The 21,962-nt window shown below is 39.5% G+C and overlaps 1 protein-coding gene across 2 annotated transcripts; it reads left to right on the top strand.

The window, feature by feature from the left end:
* ankle1 (ankyrin repeat and LEM domain containing 1) lies at positions 1-19,635 on the top strand. Of its 2 annotated transcripts, XM_058754255.1 has the most exons (9): positions 1-167; positions 863-1,015; positions 4,193-4,298; positions 4,423-4,543; positions 4,699-6,741; positions 7,104-7,266; positions 7,364-7,526; positions 18,674-18,806; positions 18,906-19,635. In XM_058754255.1, exons 1-9 carry the CDS (start codon positions 106-108, stop codon positions 19,067-19,069), a joined length of 3,108 nt encoding a protein of 1,035 aa, XP_058610238.1. In that variant the 5' UTR covers positions 1-105; the 3' UTR covers positions 19,070-19,635. The 2 variants fall into 2 exon arrangements, with proteins under 2 accessions (XP_058610238.1, XP_058610239.1); XM_058754256.1 differs by lacking the exons at positions 1-167; positions 863-1,015 and having other exon boundaries at positions 4,205-4,340.
* The last annotated feature ends 2,327 nt before the right edge of the window (positions 19,636-21,962 follow it).

Below are 21,962 nucleotides of genomic sequence, written 5' to 3'. Positions count from 1 at the left end.
CGGCGGGCCGCAGCGGAACACGGCGAATGGAGGGAAATTTATTTTGGATGACAACGGAGTGCCGTGATAAACAGCGTTGTTCAGGATGAGCAATAATAATAAATAATGAGCATCGGCGCGGGTTTGGAGGCTTCGCTGCTGGACGCGCTCAGTGACGCAGACGCCAGGTAACTCACCTCAGTTATGTTTCTGAGCATTAATATGATCTCTGCTGTCTGTCGGATATCATCTGCGGAGATGAACTCTGACAAACTACTGCTGCTGTTGATTCAGGTACTGCAGCTAAAGTACGACGTTCAACACAATCACTTCAGCCAAGATTTACAATGTGTTCTGTCCGTTTTTATACATTTTAAATAATAAGTTATAAATATGAAAGCTTAATATACGACCCTGCAGCACAGAAGCAGTCATAAGCAGCACAGGTATATTTATAGCAATAGCCAACAATACATTGTATGGGTCAAAATTATACATTTCTCTTTTATGCCAAAAATATTAAGTAAAGATCACGTTCCATGAAGATATTTTGTAAATTTCCTACCGTAAATATATCAAAACTTGATATAGTAATATGCATTGCTAAGAACCTCATTTGAACAACTTTAAAGGAGATTTTCTCAATATTTAGATTTTTTTGCTCCCTCAGATTCCAGATTTTCAAATAGTTGTATCTCAGACAAATATTGTCCAACAAACCATACATCAATGAAAGATTATTTATTCAGCTTTCATGTACGCAAACTGAATAGATTTATTCAGTATTTCATGTATAAATGTCAATTTTAAAACATTGACCCTTATGACTGGTTTTGTGGTCCGTGTATGTATGATACGAGGATAATCTGTCGTTGTTCTGCAGGTGTGTGGAGTCTCTGCTGCGCCGCGGTGCGAAGCCCAACAGGATCGTGCGGGACGGAGTGGCAGCGGTGCATTTAGCTGCAGGTAAAGAGTCTGAGAAAGGACTGCGCTGCCTCAAACTCATCCTGCAGCACGGAGCGGATCCCAACCTCAGGTCAGTGACACCACTGCCTCACGGACATCACCTGGTTGGTCATTCAGATGTTTACTGGGACAGTGTCTCCTAGGGCTGCACAGTAAATCGCATGCAAATGTGACGTGCATGTCGTCAGTGAAGCCGGTTCTGTGATCAGCAGTGAATCTCCATCAGCTGCTTTCAGACGGAGCAGCGTTCACCGACAAGCTGCGCAAAACATCCGTCATGATCGATTTATCCTGCAGCCCTAGTGCTTCCTACACACACGTGCTCATGAACTTTCTTTCCAGGGTCTCTACAAATCATCTAATAAAATAACTCTCATCAATATTTCAAGTCTGTTTAATCATTTGGTAATTAGCAGTGTAATAAAAGTAGCTCTAGTAACCCATCATCGAGTACGGCTCGTGTCTCCGCTCCACACTCTTCGGATGCGAGGGAAGAAAATGAGGACGGAGGAATTGAAGGAAAGTTATTAATTGGATATTAGAATAGTGTTGATCACTCAAGCGTCATCAGCTGCGCTCAAGGGATCTGCCCTTGTGTTGTTGAAGTTTTGGCATTTAACAATATAAAATTAATAGTGAATATTATGAGTTAAAGATGCCCTGGTGAAATATGTGAAATGTATGGTTTATTTTAAATTGTTTTTTTTCAATTCAGTTCAAGTTTATTTGTATAACTCTTTTAACGATACAAATCGTTGCAAAGCAGCTTTACAGGAAATTAAGTTTCTTCAATATATTTATATATTGTAGAAACGTAATATATTTAACTTATGGCAAAATTAGGTAATTGTGTATATTGTCTGAGGGGTTGTTATCTCAGATCTTTTTAAGGGTTGGATCCAGACCGAAGCTGTAATTCCTAGTTTCCTCTGGATGTTAATCCCGTGGCACAAACAGACATAATTAGCGTAGCTGCTGTTCTATTCAAGCATAAATGATTTGTTCAACCCAAGCTAAAGAATAATAATGATGTGCATTTGAGCAGATATAACTGCAGTACAGGATTATATGATGCATTATGTGAATGCTTGGCTGAAGAGATGAGTCTTTAATCTGGATTTAAACAGAGAGAGTGTGTCTGAACCCTGAATGTTATCAGGAAGGCTATTCCAGAGTTTGGGAGCCGAATGTGAAAAAGCTCTACCTCCTTCAGTGGACTTTGCTGTCCTGGGAGCCACCAAGAGTCCAGAGTTTTGTGATCTTAGGGAGCGTGATGGATTGTAGCGTGGTAGAAGACTAGTTAGGTACGCAGGAGCTGAACCAGGCCTTATAGACGAGTAATAATATTTTGTAACTGATCCGGAACTTAAACACTTCCACAAAGGATACACCAGTGTTACCATGTTTGAAATATAACATGCTATACATAGGCAGAATAAAAAAAATCTAAGATTACGAGATTAATGTCGAAATACTACGAGAATAAAGTCGAAATTTTTTGAGAATTTAAATGGTAGCCTGTAAATGAGGACATAATATTTAACATCTTCCATTCATTATTTGTAGCACGCCAGCAACCAGTAATCACGACAATTGTGTGCTTTGTTGCTTTTACACACAGCTCAGCCAGTTTTATAACGAAATACAAATTATAAATGTGTTTTTGCTCTTTATTTCAAGCTTAAAGCAAGATATAAAGTGAAGGAACATCATAAAGCATGAAAAAAAAAAAAAAGTTTAGCCTAATTTATAATGAAAATAATGTCTTGTCGTTGGTTATTGTAATCGGAAAGATGATTGACTCACATGCCGCTTGACAAACACATTGTTGCAATATAGCCTACATATTGTTTGTTTTTCGCTATAAAACTGAGAGATTTTGAAAACTGAGATTTGTAATATCTCCCGGTGCTCCCAATCCGGCCAAATAGAATAGCCTATCTCAAAATATTATAACTATAATCTTTATTCTCAAAACATTTAGACTTTAATCTCGTAATCTTAGATTTTAAAAAAAAATGTAACGAGGCACTAAAACGCCATCGTACAGAACTGTAATTTTTCACAAAAAACAAAGAAAACGTTTTTAACAAACTTGTTGCAACATTTTAGAAAAATCAAGATTGAATATATTTGGTCAAAATCCCATGTTATAAAAGATGAAGTGCCAGAATGGTCTGACCGTAGCGTTGTAAAATGATGCTACACAAAACCTGAACTGAACAGAAACAGCAGACGGGCTGAATGAGACGCAGATGCACTCTCTGGCAATCGCGCTGCGCTTATAAATACCACATTAATATGCATTATATGGAGATCAGATGAAAAGAAAATACCATCTAAACTTTGCTGAAGACAGTTAGATCCTCTCAGAGATTCAGATAATCACACAGTTCAGTATTTAAGATTTTCTTCCAATATTTCACGCATCATGAAAAGTGAGTTTGCTCTGCCTGCTACAGTATTTTCTCCTCTTTGTGCTCGTCTTCAGTGTCTCGGGCCTCTGTTAAAGGTATACTTCACCCAAAAATGAAAACTATGTCATTAATGACTCCCCCTCATGTCGTTCAAAACATGTAAGACCTTCGTTCATCTTCAGAACACAAAAAAATACCCAAGATTGCTTGAACACAGGCAAACCTGTCGCATGTTTATTGTCTTCAAGTTAAAATTTCTCTAGCTATAGCGATAACCAGATACCTTTCTCCATATTATGGATTTCCTGGTGCGTCGTCAGTGTTAAAGGGTTAGTTCACCCCAAAATGAAAATTAGTCCATGTTTTACTCGCCCTCAAGGAATCCTAGGTGTATATGACTTTCTTCTTTCAGACGAATCCAGTCGGAGTTGTATTAAAAACTGTCCTTGCTCTTTCAAGCTTGATGATAACATGGGCGGGTGTTTTTGTTCAACAGTCCAAAAGTAGTCAAATGATATAGCTCATCATTTTCCATGTGTATGATATAGCTTTCATTCTTCAGGTCAATCATATACTGAATGGATTTATGAAAAAAATCTGTTTGAATAACTTTGTCACGGTATCCTTTCAGATTTTAAAATTGCCACAGTCGTTGCATGCTTTGCATGTGCTGCACTATATTTGTACCATTTTGTTCATTTATTGTTTATTTATTAGAATTTGGTAAGTGAGATCTCTGATTTTTAGTGCTAAAAAACCCAAAAAAGTAGTGCTTAAAGTCCTTGAAAGTGTTTCTCTGTTACTCTGATGTTTTGTTGTTGTTGTTTTAGGACCACTGATGATCTGACTCCTTTACATATTGCTGCATCTTGGGGGTGTTTTCAGAATCTCAGATTACTCTTAAGGAACGGCGGAAACCCAAACCTCACGGATCAAGTAAAACATTCATCGCATTACCATCTCCAGTACTGACCTGCTGTAATGATCTGTATTTAAGACTGTGTTTTATATCAAGTTGGGAACCTTAAAAATTGTAAATCGTTAACTGCTTTGTTTCTAGGATGGGAATAAACCATCTGATCTGGCAGAGCAGGAGGAGAACAGTAAATGTGCAAGTCTTCTTCAAGAGTACGAATCCCATACTTCCAAAGAGGAGCAAGACATGCCCAAATTCCAGTATTGTAAGAATTTTTATTGTTATTATTTGGGTTAATTATCAGGCCTCATGCTCTAACAGAAGTGTGCCGTTAAAGTCAAAGATAATAGAGTGTTTTATCCATCATTTGCGGAAGGAGAACTAATTATACTACCATAATATTGTCTTCCTTTTTTCCAGCAATCCTCTCTGGACAGTCCATGAGTGACAGTTCGTTCAGTCCAGAAACCTCAGTGCTCATTCCCCCTGGAGCAGAGCCATTGAGCAGCACACGTCTGTCCTCTTTTTCCAGCACTTGTAGAGTCAGTGGAAAACCTTTGAACCGAGAGAGTCAGGCCTTCTGGCTCTCAGATGTGTCAGATCTCCAGTCACGTGATTCTCATGTTTGGAATAAAGATGAAGTGTGTAAGGAATTACCGATGCTGTCTAGCACTTGTCTCTCTGCTGTGGACAATAAGAACAATCCAGGGATAGTGTCGACATATCAGCTTCAAGCCGCAGATAGTGACTGTGATGTTTCTCAGAATATCCCTGTTTTGTCTCAACGGGAAAACCGGAAGAGTGTCACCTTCAAGGGAAGTATTGATTATTTGCCTGTTATCAGCCCAGATGATCATCAGCAGTTCTTTCTCGATCAGTCGAGTGATCTTACATTGGATCTTTCTCAGTACTCAGATTTCCTGGACACTAAGCGTATGGCAACTGTGTTACAGAATCAGGGAATCGATGTCACGTGTCCTGATGATGTATTCATTTTTTCCAAAGAAGTCGACACAATGGTGGATGAATTTGATAAGACTGTTGTGGGGCCTGTACAGCTTGAAGATGATGATGATGATGATGAATTTAAGAGCATCATTCAGCCCCACATCAGCAGTGGATCCAGCGAGTACAACAGCTGTGGCAGTGACCCATACCAGAGCCCCAGCACTAAAAACAGTGGAAGTCCACCTTTGACCGAACCCTGTGCCCACAGATCAGATTTGACTGTAGAGCAGTGTGGCTTCAGTGTTAGAAATCAAAGCCTTACTTCTGTTGATGATGGAAACAGACAGCTAAGAGAAGAACTCGGGAGTCATATTGAACAATTGAGTTTATCCACAACTGGCCGAAATGCTGGTAAGGTCGAGGTGACCAATACCAAAACTGATTATATTCCAAGTCCATTTGTCACTGGGAGAACAAGGTCCAGATTGAGTCGTCATTCGGAGAGAATGAGCCAAAAATTGGCTCCCTTTCAAACCAGCTCTTGCCTCTTTGAACAGTCGCTGCCCACCGCTACCCGTTTGCGCCGCAACACGGTTAAGTCGCCTTATGCTACGTCAAAGCACAGTCTTGATGAAGACGAAATGGACAATGTTGACTCACAGTTGAGCTCTCTCAAGTTATCTGTTAGCTCAGATGGTCAAAGCCAAGCTGACACACTAATCTTATCCGACAGCATGGCTGACACGATGTTAATTCCTGAAAGGATTGTTGAATCACAGTTGGTAACGAGTGTGAGTGAGGCTGGTAATAAGGTAACCACACCTGAACGCTTGACTGATATGCAAGAAGTGAAGAAAACCGCAACAGGAACGCCACAGATCTTCCCTACTGCTGTAGGAGACAAAGAGTCCAATGTTATGTGTGGACCTTCCTCTCAAGGGTCTTTGCCATTTCAGGAAGATAACTCAGAATCTGCCTCCAGCTTGATGTATGAATCCCCAAAAGTGCAGAAGAATCCAGGGCGCTCTGGATGTACTCCTCGGTATAGCATGAACCGACTGTCAGGGCGCTCGCGACAGGCACTGGCAAGCCTTTCTTGCACATCTGCTGGACAGCCCTTAACTACTGATACGGTTGAGCCTGTGGAATACCTTTATACTGACTCCGAAGAGGGGCATGAGCTCATTGAGACTCATGTTCCCCCAACGGCCAATACCTCCTTCAGCTCGAGCATAAGCACCAGTAACTCTGAAGACACGCTGCTGTATGATTGGCGCTCCCTTCAGCTCGGCTCTACAAGTCCAGACCGCAGTACAGAAAGCTATTGTCCCAAACAGGAGATTGATGTTGGAGTAAGTGGCCTGACTGACAAGGACCTCAGAAGCAAGTTAATTGAAATGGGCGAAGATCCAGGACCCATAAACAGTCAAACCCGCCCACTGTACATACAGAAGTTAAAGAGATCCCTTCAGAATCCGCCACACAGCCAGAAATCAGTCGCAGTGAGCCCCAGTGGTATGTATGCCAAAACAAAGCATTAGTGAATTACATAAAGCCAAGGCACTCAGTAGGAGGCCATGTGGTCCATTAGCTTTTATGTGGAGGCCCCCAGCATGCCTAGTTACAAATGTGTAGTTATATAATTGGCCTTCAAAAGCCACATGAGTAAATAATTTTAAATTTTGTGTATGGCTAGTTGCCATTCTCATTGACAACATGAACATTAACTATTTATCATGGAAATTAATGTCAGAGGGGCCTAATATTTTGTAACCGATTGAAAGGTTCCTCTGTAATAAGAGTAGAAGATCAGTGATGGCATACTAATGTCATGCTTCCTTGTGTTTAAAGAGCAATTATTTCTTTCTCGGCTGCAGGTTACAGCCCAGAACTCGAAAATGTGCTTCACAGATTCGTACTTCCTAACTGTCAAGCAGATGAGCTCTCTCTGTGTGAGCAGTTTGATAAGCCAGATCAGAATAAGAGATGGCGTGAGGGTTTCATTAAATCCAGCTTTAACTACCTGCTGCTTGACCCACGGTACATGGTTTCTCTCACATTGTGTTGCCTTTATTTGGACAATGACGGTTTCTTTTATTGTTTACTAACATTTTTCTTCCCTACTGCTGCTTTATAGAGTGACGAAGAATCTGCCATATCGAAGTCAGTCCATGAATCCTAAAGAATGTTTTCAGACGTTCATCAGTGCTGTTTTCTATGTTGGAAAGGGCAAGCGTTCTAGACCTTACAGTCACCTCTATGAAGCTCTGGAGTATTTCAAAGGAGATAAGACCTCCAAGGTTAGATGTGTTTTTATTTGATTATTCTTTTTGATATTAGAGGGATTTGCATTTTGTTTTAAAGATCTACCCTACTATTCCAAAGTTTGAAATTCATCCTTCTGTTCATCAGTGTTGTATTTTATTCATGAAAACAATAATATTGTGAATTATTTTTGTTATTAATGTTTGATAGAACTTTTTTCTATTTTAGACAGCCATTAATATTTACTAGGGATAGGTATTGTCTCTCATGATACGATACGTGTCATGATGGATATCCGCAACGTTGCATCTCTCTCCCTCTCCAGGAAGCATATATGTAATCTATAGCTATTTATAGAAATGTATAATACATACTGTTGTTGATTTGCCTCATTTTATTCTCAATATGTGTGTTGGCCTGAGATGCAGGATATTTTTTTACTGTTGTTATTTGTTAAAGGGTTAGTTCACTCAAAAATGAAAATTCTGTCATTAGTTACTCACCCTCGTGTCGTTCCAAACCAGTTAAGACCTTCGTTCATCTTCTGAACACAAATCAAGATATTAGTTAACATCTTCCGCCATTTTGGAGAGTCTCCACTGAACGCAAACAACGTAATCAGCACGGTTTACCTTCAGTAGACCGCGCGCTCATGCTGAACATAAACAATGCTGATTATGTTGTTTACGTTTAGTGGAGACTCCAAAATGACGGAAGACTTGTTGTTGAATAAATTGTTGAATAAATATCTCGTAGCGTTGTAAAATTACGGTTGAACCCCTGATGTCACATGCTACGTGTCTGGACCTGGGAACATTGCAGTTGCATTGCTGTCTACGGAGGGTCAGAGAGCTCTCAGATACTATCTTAATTTGTGTTCTGAAGATGAACGAAGGTCTTACGGGTTTGGAACGACATGAGGGTGAGTAATTCATGACAGAATTAAAATTTTTTGGTGAACTAACCCTTTAAAGTCCCCCTGTAGTGAAAATCAAGTTTTTTATGTCGTTTATTTGTCTGTGTGGTGTTTTTAATATGCTTTTATACAAACCATGTGCCAATTAATCAACACCATTGCTGAGTGTTTTCATGGGGAGGCCAGAGCAAAACGTGAGCATTTTGAATATGGTTGAAATAGGAAATATTGGCTAATAATAAGCAGTCAAGCAACAAACCCGCTCCACGTCCGCCGCGCAGGCAGTGTGTCCCAGGCGTAAGGCTTCGGTTGAAAACGGCAGGTGTTAGGCATGCAGAGGAATTTTAAATTTGAGCGAGTGTGCAGCGATTTCACCGGAGCGGGATGAAATAGTAGGTGAGCGGAATTGAGCGGAGCAGTCTGGTGCGACGGGGAGCGAACACTCACCTCAGCTCCGCTCGCATGCTCTGATGTGTAGAGGATATAGAGCAGGGGGCTCAACACACACCCCTTTGGGGTGCTGAGACTGAGAGCTGTGGAAATGTGGGAGCCTGTTCTACTGTTTACTGGCAACTAAACATCACGGAAGGGTATTCTGTTTGTTAGTATATAAATATACCAGCTGTTGTCATCAAGTTTAACTGAAAATTTCATACCAGTATCTTTCCTCTTAACCAGTATTACCTTGGCATACCGTGGCAAGCTTAGTGTACAACAGAAGTGAGCAGACCTCTGTGCAGTGTCACCTACCGTATTGACCCGAATATAAGACGACCCTGATTACAAGAAGACCCCCCTTTTTGGTGTACTTTGAAAAACAAATCTTGTTTTTTTCTCTCTCTCTCGCTCTCTGTAAAAAATTATTTTGCATATTTCTCCTATTTTAATTTTTGTTTTGAAAGTATAGTAAATACTGGTAAAATGTACCAACAATGACATTGAAAAATATACTCTTTTTGATATACCATTGAAATAGCAGGTAGCCCATCTGAATTATATAACATTTAGGCTATCCATCTCATAGTAGTCTACCAAAATGTTATTATCAGTAGAAGTGAAATCTTATTGTAGTCTTCAAATCTGGGTACTGTGTTATGTTTTAAAATCACTTGCAGAGGAAGTTTGGTCCCATCAGACTAACATGACAGTCACGATCATGCTGCTGTAGGATTTCCTTTTTCTTTTGTTTTCACTCGCAATCTTTACAACACGCATTACATTATGTATTTTTACAATACAGATTGTGTCAAAACACTTAACAGCATCAAATTGGAGGATAGAGTGTCAGTAATGTATAATGATAAGATTAAACACTCAATTTTCAGTTAAAGGCATTTCATTATTGAATTCAGAGATGTCATTGTCTAGCTCAGTTTAGTTTAAATAGTATCTGTGCAATCAAATCGGCGATAATCGCTAGAAATTAAGTGTCCCCAACTGAGCAAGCCAGAGGCGACAGCGGCAAGGAACCAAAACTCCCTCCGAGACAGAATGGAGAAAAAAACCTTGAGAGAAACCAGACTCAGTCGGGGGGGCCAGTTCTCCTCTGACCAGACCAAACCCGCAGTTCAAAAGTTTATATTTTAATTTTGTTGCAAGTTCTAACAATAATAGTATTATGTAGTTAGGTATTTTATTATATTTTAGTTATTTTGTTATATTTTTTAGTTTTATTGTATTTAGTCGAGGTCTTCACTGGGGATATATCTGGGGGTCATCTGGGTGTCCTGGTCTCCGCTGACGATCAGGGCTGTAGACATCATCTCTTGGTGCTGATCCACCATCTGATCGGATACGGACTGAGAAACAGACAAATATTGACATGTTGAAAGTTTTCCCCCCTTTCCGTCAGTTTATGCATTCCCGGACATGTCATGCATTCACATGGCACTTTGTATGACATTTCATCTTTGTTTTTGTTTCGTGTGAGCGTATGTTAGTTGGCCTTCCAGGTTGAGATGCTGCGCTGGCCAAACAGAGCAAACGGGCGGCGATCAGTTTTGACGTCACTTGACTGTGCTGCGCCGGCGCAGAGCATCCGGAGGCCGGTGAATCCATTGTTTGTCATTAATAGGGGATTCTGTGTATGGCAATATGTCGAAATTAAGTGTTAACTGGATTAATTGATGAAGATTATATTTATTTAAGGATTATATGTGGAGTGTGAGATTTGTTGTTGTTGAATGATGGGGGTATAATTATGGAAAGTATATGAAGTACTTTAGTTTTAACCTATGATATTTACCTGTCAATGGGATGGTCCTAGAATGGGGAGGAGCCTGCCTTATAAAAGACATCACTTAAACACATCACTTCTTTACCAAGTCGTAGCGAGAGTGCAACAGCGGTGCCTCAAGCGAACCCCTTAACCTTGTATATTGTGGATACATGTTACATATATATATATATACACACACACACACACACACACACACATATATATATATATATATATATATATATATATATATATATATATATATATATATATATATATATATATATATATATATATATATATAAATAAATAAATAATATTAGTGCCCTCCAAAAGTATTGGAGCAGTGAAGACAAAATTGCTCTGTTGGCTGTGGAGTCAAGACATTTGCAAATATGATGAAAAGATGAATATGAGACAAAACTACAGAATGTCACATTTTATTATTAGCCGTTTCAACACGTACATGTTTTACCAAATAAAAAGAACAGCACTTTTAGAGTTCATCTCACTCGTTGATGTGAGCATAAGTATTGGGACAGTTGAACATAAGGCAGATATAAAAGATTAAAAGCTATTGTTTAGTTGCAGATCTCTTGCGCTCAATCCCAGCAGTGAGTCTGTGACCCGTAGACATCACCAGACTCTTGCTCTCATGCTTTCAGATACTTTCCCAGCCTTTAATGAAGCCAGTTCCAACTGTTGCTTGTTTTGGGGAGTTTCTGCCTTTACTCTCCTCTTCAGCTGCTGAAGTTCATGTTCAATCGGATGTAAATCTGGAGATTGACTCAGGCAATCTTACATTTACATTTATGCATTTAGCAGACGCTTTTATCCAAAGCGACTTACATTGCATTCAAGTTACAGTTTTTACATTTTATCAGCTCTTGCTTTCCCTGGGAATCGAACCCATGATCTTGGCGTTGCTAGCGCCATGCTCTACTATTTGAGCTACAGGAAAGTCTCCAATCTAAGACTTTCCATTTCTCTGCTCTTATAAACTCCTCGACTGAACTGGCAGGTGTTTTGGGTCATTGTCCTGATGCAATATGAAGCACTTCCCAATGAATCTGGTGGCATTTTCTTGAATATTGGTAGGCAAGATGGTTTTGTACCCTTCCAAATTCATTCTGCTGCTGTCATCATACATTAAGCGATCAGTAAAGTTGAGAGGTCTGCTTCAGAGACGGCCATGACACCACCTCCACCATGCTTTACAGACGAGGCCGTGTGCTTGGGATCATTGCAGTTCTGTTTTTGAACCTTCGATAAAGGTTCATCTGTGTCTCATCGGTCCATAAACACAGTTCCAAAACTCTTCTGGCTCAGCTTTGTGCTTTGTTGCAAACTCTAATCTTGCCTTTCTATTTCTGGAGCCGGTCAGAGGCTTGCATCTTGCTGTGTAGCTTCTGTAATTCTGTGTCAGAGTCTCCTGAGGACAGTAGATCGTCAGAGCATCACCCAGCTTTCTGGAGGTTACAGAACTTAGACACGTCTTTTAGGGTTCATTTTCACAGCTTTTATGATTTGTCTGTCATCAGCTGCTGTTGTTTTCTCAGCCGATCAGGTAGTTGTTGGTTGCTGGCGTCGCTGGTGGTCTCCAAACTCTTGATTTCTTCATGCTCTGTTTTTGCTGGAGCTATAATTGACTTCCTCTTTTCTTTTAGCATCCAAATTGCTTGCTTTTCTCTCAAAGTCAGCTCCCTCGTCTTCATCCTGGTTTGTGTGCGTCATCATCGAATGCAAGATTCAGAATGCAGAAGTAATGGATATAACTGATACGACACGTTCCCTGCTTTTAATATCTGAAGAATTAATGCAACGGGACACAGCTGATCACTTAGAAAGACCCGTGAGGCAACTGTCCCAATACTTATCTCACATCAGATCGAGGGATGAACTCTCAAAGTGCTGCACTTCTTAGCTGTTAAAACATCTGTGTGTTGAATCACCCAATAATAAAATGTGACATTCTGTAGTTGTCTCATATTCATCTTTTAATCATATTTGTAAATGTTTTGACTCCTCGGCCAACAGAGCAATTTTGTCTTTACTGTTCCAATACTTTTGGAGGGCACTGTATATATATATATATATATATATATATATATATATATATTTTTGTACTTGAGGAGCGGAGAAGAGTGTCACAGTCTAGCATTTGTTGTCAAGTCACAGCCAAATAGCTTGTGTGAAGCGCTGACAGAAAACTGTATGACCTGCAAGTTTAGTCTAGTTTTAGTCAATGAAAACTTAGTCACATATTTGTCATGCTATATACTGCCCTACAAAGGCAAAAGACCTTAACTCGCTTGAGTGTGAAACTGAGAAAAATGTTAAATATTTTTAGGTAGGACACTGTATATTTAGTAATGAAAGTTATCTACATAAAAAAATTGTGAGCTCAAACTTGATTTTTACCCCTATTTTGAAGTTATTGTACTCTGCCTTTGCATTGTCTGCAAAAAGTGAGAAGTCACACCTGTATAAAATCTAGCGATCATAGGCTATTACATATAGTAATGCGACTGTATTTATTGTTTTTTTTTTATCATAACAAGCAGACAAAAAGTTAAACGTGGGTGGATACCGTTTTGCGACCATTTTTATTTGCAAAGCTCCGTAACGTAAAATGATGCTAGACATAACTGATAATGACTTGAATGAAAATAGCCTAAAAGAATGACTTGTGAATTGATGTGAACGCCACCAACAGGAATAATGCTCAGAATGTTTGTGGATTAAACATCTCAGACGACGTCCATGGATGGATTTTTTTTTTTAAAAACATTTTTAACAAGAAGGTACTGATTTTATGATTGATTGTGCTACACATGCTATGCTGTCACGGCATTCGAGTCCACACGCGTCCAACTAGAAGTGACAGCCTGGTGAATAATAAAGGAAAAAATAATAAAAAAATCTTTAAAGATTATTTATGATTATGTATTGCTGCCAAAGTATCTAGTCTTTACAGCGCTTTGTTGTTTGGAGCGGTTGTCAATGAACATTTTTCGTCATAGTTTTCGTTAACGAAATTAACACTAGTGTGCATACCTGAGTAGACACTGCAAACAGCACGAGACCGTATACATTTTACATGGATCAGGGCACAGTAATGGGAGAAAAGGCACAGTTGTGTGGAGTTTTTTTTTTTTTGTTTGTTTTTATTCTATCTGTGCGCTTGAGCCATGTTTTCAAAGCTTGTCTTCAGAGATTGATTAATTAAAATGGATGCATGTCTGTGAGTGTATTTGTCAGGCCAGTCACATGAAGTTTAGGACTCTAATGGCTTTAGGGTAGAAACTGTCACCCGATCTGTCCATAGGGCCCAAATGCTTCTGTACCTTCTGCCAGCCGATAGGAGCGTGAAGAGTTGGTGGGAGGGGTTGGAGGCGTAAATGTCATTGATGGAGGGAGAGAGACCCTGATGATGTTTAACCTTTTACTGCGGGCAGGAGTGGGGGGGTCAAAGAAATGTAGCGCAGATCCCGACATCCCGCAGTCCATAAATGAGTTAGGCTACATATACAGGAGTTTACACTGTTTGTTTTTTTATTTTGTTTGGTCGTGCACCGATTACATTACTTGCCCACCACATCACCCAACCCCCCCCCCCCCCAACTGTTATTTTGCTTTTAAATGGAAATCATTTAGTTCAGCTGGAAAATGTTACACAAACTGAACGTGTCTTGCCAAGTCTGCATGACAAAACTAAATTATGCCACCCCAAATTAGCGTAATGACCATATCTTAAATATCAAAACTCAAAATGTCATTTCCATCCCTAAAATACATATTTTACAGTCACTGTTATGCACATTGATCATAAACACAGCTAAAAGGCTTCCTAACAGGGACCATCCTTCACATAATTTAACATAAGAGCAAAGTTTTATCATATGTAGAATGCAAAATGTTTCAGTACAGGCATTTGTCAAATGTTAATTTATGCAATATTTCAAACATTTAACCCACAGAGGAAAATCAATCCATGACAACAGTTTAAAAGAGGTCCACTTCCATGGAAAAAAAAAAAAAGGACTTGATAACCCTACATCCAACAGGAGCCGCAGGAGTCAGATTTGACTGATCACGAGTCGAGAGTAAGGAGCGATGACTGACGGCGCATGCTGGATGATCTGTTGCTCAGCAGGTCCTGAGCTCAGTGACACACATCTGATCTTGTAAGATGTGCTCCCTTTACACAGAGTGTGCGTGATTACGAAAGTGAAAGTGGGCATCAAGCGCTCACTCAAAAGCGATTTAAATACCCCATGTATTCATAGCAGCTCCCTGAAGCGTGACAATGATATGCAATATTAATGTTTGTGGGAGTGGACACAAATCATGGGAGCGGGACACACATTGCGGTTGCAGGAGCGGGTGGTAATGGTCAGAAATTCAGCCGGAGCAGGATTAAAGGGATCCTCTTTTACAAAGTCTTGATTTAGTTTTGAGGGTGTACTAGAACATGCTCTCATGATTGGTTGTTCGAAAAACGCATCATTTTTCACACAATTTACATTATTACAATACCTCTCTCCCCAGCCTGGCACAAATGGCTGGATTAGTTCCGGGTTTGACGAATGAACTTTCTCAGTTGGTTGCACGAGCACATGATTTGGTCACAATTTTTATTTTTTATTTTTTTGCTACAGCATGGGATTAATCAGTGCATGCTGATGAACTTTTATCATAGTTTATAGTTATATGGAAACAAAAGTGGTTAACATTCAACCTGTTCTTTTTCTTCAGTATTTGTGATATGAATTTTGTCAAAGGGAGTTCCACTTTTGCTATGTTACAAGCCGGTCTTCAGATGCTTTCGTTTTCTTGTGGTCACATTTTACAAGAAAAGATATTTGTCTGTTTTGCTTACATGCATCTATAAATATTTCACTTTTTAAGACTAAAACAAAAGATGGATTCTTTGTTATTCTTAATTAAAAAGCACAACAACAATAAAACAGTAAGATACAATGACAAACTAGCTTACAAAACGTTTATTACCAAAAACAAATAAGATGGAGGCATGGCATACACCACATGCTGTATTATATACCGACTAATAAATTACAGAATGTTTAGCAAACATGGAGGAATCAAATACAAAAATAAATAAAAGAGAGCCTCCAGAGCATAACGGGAGGTAAACAGCAAAGATGACAAGCTTTTCAAAATGAAAACAAAAAGAAAAGTAAAACTAAACTTGCTGTCGGTGACAGTGCTTGCATATTTCTTTTGGTTGTTTGTCCCCCCCCCCCCCACACAAAAATACCAACATGTTCACCTTCTCTGGTTTAAGAAGCGAACTTATACTTTTGCTTGAAAACCATCCATCGTTTCCTCAATATTCACGTCAGTTTTGCTTCGCGCTCCTGCTGACGAGTGTAAATCATGCTCTTCACACAAGTGCTGCGCAGTTCAAAGTAATGTGGTTTTGTTATGCTTTCAGTTCCATTCGGTGCTTGATGTTTCTTATGCAATCGAAATGGCAGAGCTTATGAGCTGAACAATGCGGTGGTCGCGCCAGTGCGACCGCACACAAAATTTAGGCGCACAGGCAGAAGCCCTCATATTTACATATATAATTATTCAGGTGCATGTGTAATAACTGCGTTAAAATGCCCAGCGAGTTAGAAAACATCGGTTGCAAGGAAGTTCATAAGGCACGGGGTGGAAAAAAAACAGCGTTTCTTCGACGTGGTGAAAACTTGACGCTACAGCAGCACTTCTTCGTCGTCGTCTCGTCTGATGCACTCAACCAAGCATTCTAACCACGACCTCACCCCTCCCCACCCCCCAACCATTCGAATTTCCGTAGGCGGGATTTATTTTAATGATATTCTAATGGGCCGCTTTGTGACATCACAAAACCCGGAAAACAACGTTGTAGTTCTTGAAAAGGTATTTAAAAAAACAAAAACGAAATATCACCCTTTGGAGTGGACTTTGAGATTTGTAACTTTGTAGATCTTTATTATGTCCAAACTAGTGGTGTCAAAATTAGCACGTTAACACAGGCGATTCATTTTTTCAGTTTAACGCGTTAAAAATATTTTACGCAATTAACGCAGGGGCGGGGCCTAGGGTTGACCACCCCTCTCACAACTGCTGCTTCTGTCACTTTTTCTCTTGTCAAGAAGTGCATTTATTCAGTCGTAGAATGTCTTTACGGCCACATCAAACGGGAGATGTTTCAGACGCGCTCCACTTCACTCCAGCGGCAGGCGCGAGTCAAACGAGCACGGATAACGGTACTGTGTTCGTAGCGCGTGATCTTTGCACAAAGGCAAATTTTATAGAGAAATCAGTATTGGTATCAGTGATACTGGCCTTCAAAAAAAGATGCCATTAAAGGAACACTCCACTTTTTTTGGAAATAGGCTCATTCTCCAACTCCCCCAGAGTTAATAAGTTGAGTTTTACCGTTTTTGAATCCATTCAGCCGATCTCCGGGTCTGGCGATAGCACTTTTAGCATAGCTTAGCATAGATAATTGAATCCTATTAGACCAGTAGCATCACGTTCAAAAATGACCAAAGAGTTTCGATTAGTTTTCTTATTTAAAACTTGACTCTTCTGTAGTTACATCGTGTACGAAGACCGGCGGAAAATGAAAAGTTGCGATTTTCTAGTCCGATTTTGCTAGGAACTATACTCTCATTCCGGCGTAATAATCAAGGAACTTTGCTGCCGTACCATGGCGCAGCAGGCGCAGTGATACGCGCGCCTGAAAGCAGTCCCCAGCCAGGTACCTGGTTATAATATAGCTGGGGACTACTTTCAGGCGCTGCGTATCACTGCGCCTGCTGCCGCAGCAAAGTTCCTTGATTATTACCGGAATGAGAGTATAGTTCCTAATCATATCGACCTAGAAAATCGCAACTTTTCATTTCCGCCGGTCTTAGTACACGATATAACTACAGAAGAGTCAAGTTTTAAATAGGAAAACTATCGAAACTCTTTGGTCATTTTTGAACGTGATGCTACTGGTCTAATAGGATTCAATGATCTATGCTAAGCTATGCTAAAAGTGCTATCACCAGACCCGGAGATCGGCTGAATGGATTCAAAAACAGTAAAACTCAACTTATTAACTCTGGGGGAGTTGGAGAATGAGCCTATTTCCAAAAACAGTGGAGTGTTCCTTTAAACAAATATTAAAAAATATACTGTCTTTGTTGTTTGTACATTAATTTGATGATCGAATGTGAAATTATTGCAATATAAATGTATAGTTAAAAACTTTAATGTTAGGTGGGATTAATCGTGATTAATTTCAGAAAAATTTGCGATTTAATTAGTTAATATATTTTTTTAATCGATTGACAGCACTAGTGCAAACATACACACTACGTAACTACTCAATGGTCATTAAACAGTCCATGCTTCCAAAATACTGATGTCCATATGTTTTATTTTTCTAATATGGAACACCGTGAAAACTACATACAAACAAAACAAAGAAAACATTTTTTTGTTTTACACACAATTCGAAGGACATCAACACAAATAAGGAAATATACAGACATTAACACTCTTACCGTGTTGGCCTGATAACCAGCAGTAGAATTTAAAAAATTTGAAAATAATAAAATATTGAATTTATATTTGAAGCACTCTGTTAAACTGCTTGATTCATACTTTTCCAATGTTTTTATGAACTTTTTGAATTGTGAGAATTTCTGTAGAATGAACTTTCAGTGAAGGGACAGAAGGTTTTATTGAAATATTTTAATTTGTGTTTTAAAGATGAACAAAAGTCGTATGGGTTTGGAACGGCATGAGAATCATCCAGTGGAGTTTTTGAGCTGGTGCTTAGAAAACAATCTACTCAAAAGATTCATTTGATCGTTATTGCGAGCGAGTCGTCTTCACTTCTAAATAACAAAAGACCTGCATATTTTCCTGAAACGTAGTGGAGTAAAGAATAAAATCCTTGCATCTCACTGTCATTTTTAGTACCACTGTCGCTCATGCTTCTTAATATGTTGATGTAAATAATAAATGCAGTCATGGTATTTTTCTCTTTATGTCTTCAGAAACTCTGCTCAAAAGTGCAGCACATCCTGCAGGTCTGGAATGCTGGGCACGGAGTGATATCCCTGCACTGTTTCCAAAATGTCATTGCTGTGGAAGCCTACACACGTGAGGCCTGTATGGTGGATGCCATCGGTACAGAGACGCTCAGCTGGGCTGCTTGGATAGTTATACATATTTTTTGCAGCACAAATTTCCATCTTAATGTCTGTTCACCTGTTGATCTTTTAATAGGGCTGAAGATGCTCACAAACCAGAAAAGAGGAGACTACTATGGTGTGGTGTCAACTTGGCCTGTGCGGAGAAAACGGGAGTTAGGGGTTCACCTGTTGTACAGGGCGATGCAGATCTTTTTGGCTGAAGGAGAACGACAGCTCCGACCTGCCGACATCAGATGAGCCACAGACGCTGTGGCATTGCAGAAACCATTCAGAAATTACACTTTTGTTTACTATTCCAAAAACATTAACGTTGATATAGTAATATCAATAAATATCAACGCATTATAATCAGGTACTGCGCAACTGCAGTGAAAAAAAAAAAAGCATTACCGTACTAGTAAAAAGAAATCAGCTGTTCAGTTTCTAAATTTTATGTACCTTTTTAATCCTTGTTGCTTATTGTATTGATGCCCTGTTTTAATGAGCTACATGCAATGTACATGATGATGTAGTGGTAGATTTTTTTAATGCATATGTAGTTACATTACATAAATCATTTTCACAGTTTTTATTTTAATCTTTATTCATTTTATGAAATTAAGTAGATATAAAGTGACATTTACAATTTGTTTGCTGTCTTTTTTTTTAGCTTCATGCGAGTTGTACAATAGAGCTGGATAAAAGCTAGGCTAATTACGCTAGTTGTTTATACTTAGAAAGAAATCCTTGCATAAATAAAAAGTTAGATAAAATGTTTGAGTTTGATTATTTTAATGGAAGACCAAATAAAGGATAAAAGTAAAAACACCAAATGAGGAATGTTATGTCCTGCTATGTGTTTTTAAATTAGTTATATGTGTATGTATGTGTGTATATATATATATATATATATATATATATATATATATATATATATATACACACTGAACAAAATTATAAACGCAGCATTTTTGTTTTTGCCCCATTTTTCATGAGCTGAACTCAAAGTTCTAAGACTTTTTCTATGTACACAAAATACCTATTTCTCTCAAATATTGTTCACAAATCTGTCTAAATCTGTGTTAGTGAGCACTTCTTTGCCGAGGATGGGAGACCTGAGAAAACTAGGTTGCTGCTGGAAGAGGTGCTAGTGAGGCCAGCAGGGGGCGCTCACCCTGTGTTCTGTGTGGGTCCTAGTGCCCCAGTATAGTGATGGGGACACTATACTGTAAAAAGCACCGTCCTTCGGATGAGATGTTAAACCGAGGTCCTGACTCTCTGTGGTCATTTAAAATCCCAGGATGTCTTTAGAAAAGAGTAGAGGTGTGACCTCGGCATCCTGACCAAATTTGCCCATTAGCCTCTGACCATCATGGCCTCCTAACAATCCCCATCTGCTGATTGGCTTCATCACTCTGTCTCCTCTCCACCAGTAAGCTGGTGTGTGGTGGGCGTTCTGGCGCACTATGGCTGCCGTTGCATCATCCAGGTGGATGCTGCACACTGGTGGTGGATACAGATTGTGTCAAAGCACTTAACAGCATCAAATTGGAGGATAGAGTGTCAGTAATGTATAATGATAAGATTAAACACTCAATTTTCAGTGAAAGGCATTTCATTATTGAATTCAGAGATGTCATTGTCTAGCTCAGTTTAGTTTAAATAGTATCTGTGCAATCAAATCGACGATAATCGCTAGAATTATAAGAGACCAGCGACTCCGTGAACCCTTTCCCTTCCTCCTTGGACTTTGATGAATGTAACAGAACCTTATAAAAATGGCCTCCACAAGATGACAACAGTCTGGCCATAGGGCAGGTGAAACTGTGGACCCCAACACACATCGTTTCAGGCTGTCCACTCCAGGGGTGAAAACAGACTCCTTGTTTGGAGACCTGAACCTCCCCATGGTCAGTCTGTCCTGGAGTCTGGCAGCAAAATTCACTCGCTGCTTGTCATATTCAAGCAGGTTCTGCCACAGGCACACAATGTCATCAACCTGAAGAAGAATACAGTATAGAGACACAGATGAGTTAAAGGGTCATTTAACATATATAGTCCAGTCACACTGTGTTTTGAATAATTGTTCTTTTTGTGACAGTTTAGCTGCTGTCTGCTGAGGGTTAATCCTGTATTTGTCCTCAGCTCTACCAAATATTCAGCTAGTCTGTCCACCCGGTCCATTCCTGGAATGTTTTGTTCATCCACAGCCTAAAACAGTATAATTTGAGAGGATTAGTAAGAGAAAACTGATTAGTAAAATTCCATCTTAATTGCAGCATTAATCAACACTTATGGAAAGATTATACTGTGAAGTTTACATACCAAAATCTCCTCAGGCTCCTGAGTAGTGCAACCTGGTGCACACTGGACTGTGGATGAAGCAGGGGCAGAGGATGAAGCTTGGGAGGACGAGAGGCCTGAATTGTGGGTGGATTCCAGTCAGCTTCATCTTCAAGGAGGAAACCCAGTGTAGGATCCTCACTGCGGCCCTCTTCAAATCCTTCATCCTACTCATCTAGATTTACTGGTCCGTCTGCTCAGAGTCAGCATCCGCTGACTGAAGTGGTTGCCCTGTCTGACTCAACAGATAGTCCACTCCAATTAGCTCCCCTAAAAACAGATTGAAGTTTAGTAAACAATTAGTTCTTTCATTAGCAGAAAACACTGTGCTGTACAATAGAGCACATACATACAATCTCATACACTGTGAGAGTCTTACCAGTGTATTTTGCAGAAGGTTGAAGGTGGGCACAAGCTTATCTCCAAAAATATCCAGGCTGTTGGTGTTGATGCTTTGCACCACCTGCTCTGCATACAGTAGGTGAGAAGAGGGGAGGGTTTCGAGGTGACCTTGTCTTGGTTCCACCTGAGATACAACTGAAAGTTCAGTGTGTTAGCACTGGTTCCTGTAAAGAAGTGAACAATGAAACACATGAAAGTGAGATAAGAATATTTCTTGAGTTTTTTCAGAATATATAATATAATATGAAAAAATAGTTTTTCAGAAAATATAAAGAGACATTATATTGTGTTGCATTTGTGCTATACAGCAATAACAAATAGCCACAAACCGGGAATGAACCTGTTCAGGTGGTAGTGGAAAGACTCAAGGCAGGTAAAGCCCCTAGCACTAAGGACTATCCCTCCC

This window comes from Onychostoma macrolepis, chromosome 19, assembly GCF_012432095.1.
Source record: "Onychostoma macrolepis isolate SWU-2019 chromosome 19, ASM1243209v1, whole genome shotgun sequence".
Lineage (NCBI taxonomy): Eukaryota > Metazoa > Chordata > Actinopteri > Cypriniformes > Cyprinidae > Onychostoma > Onychostoma macrolepis.
This window is presented reverse-complemented; position numbering and strand designations above follow the sequence as displayed.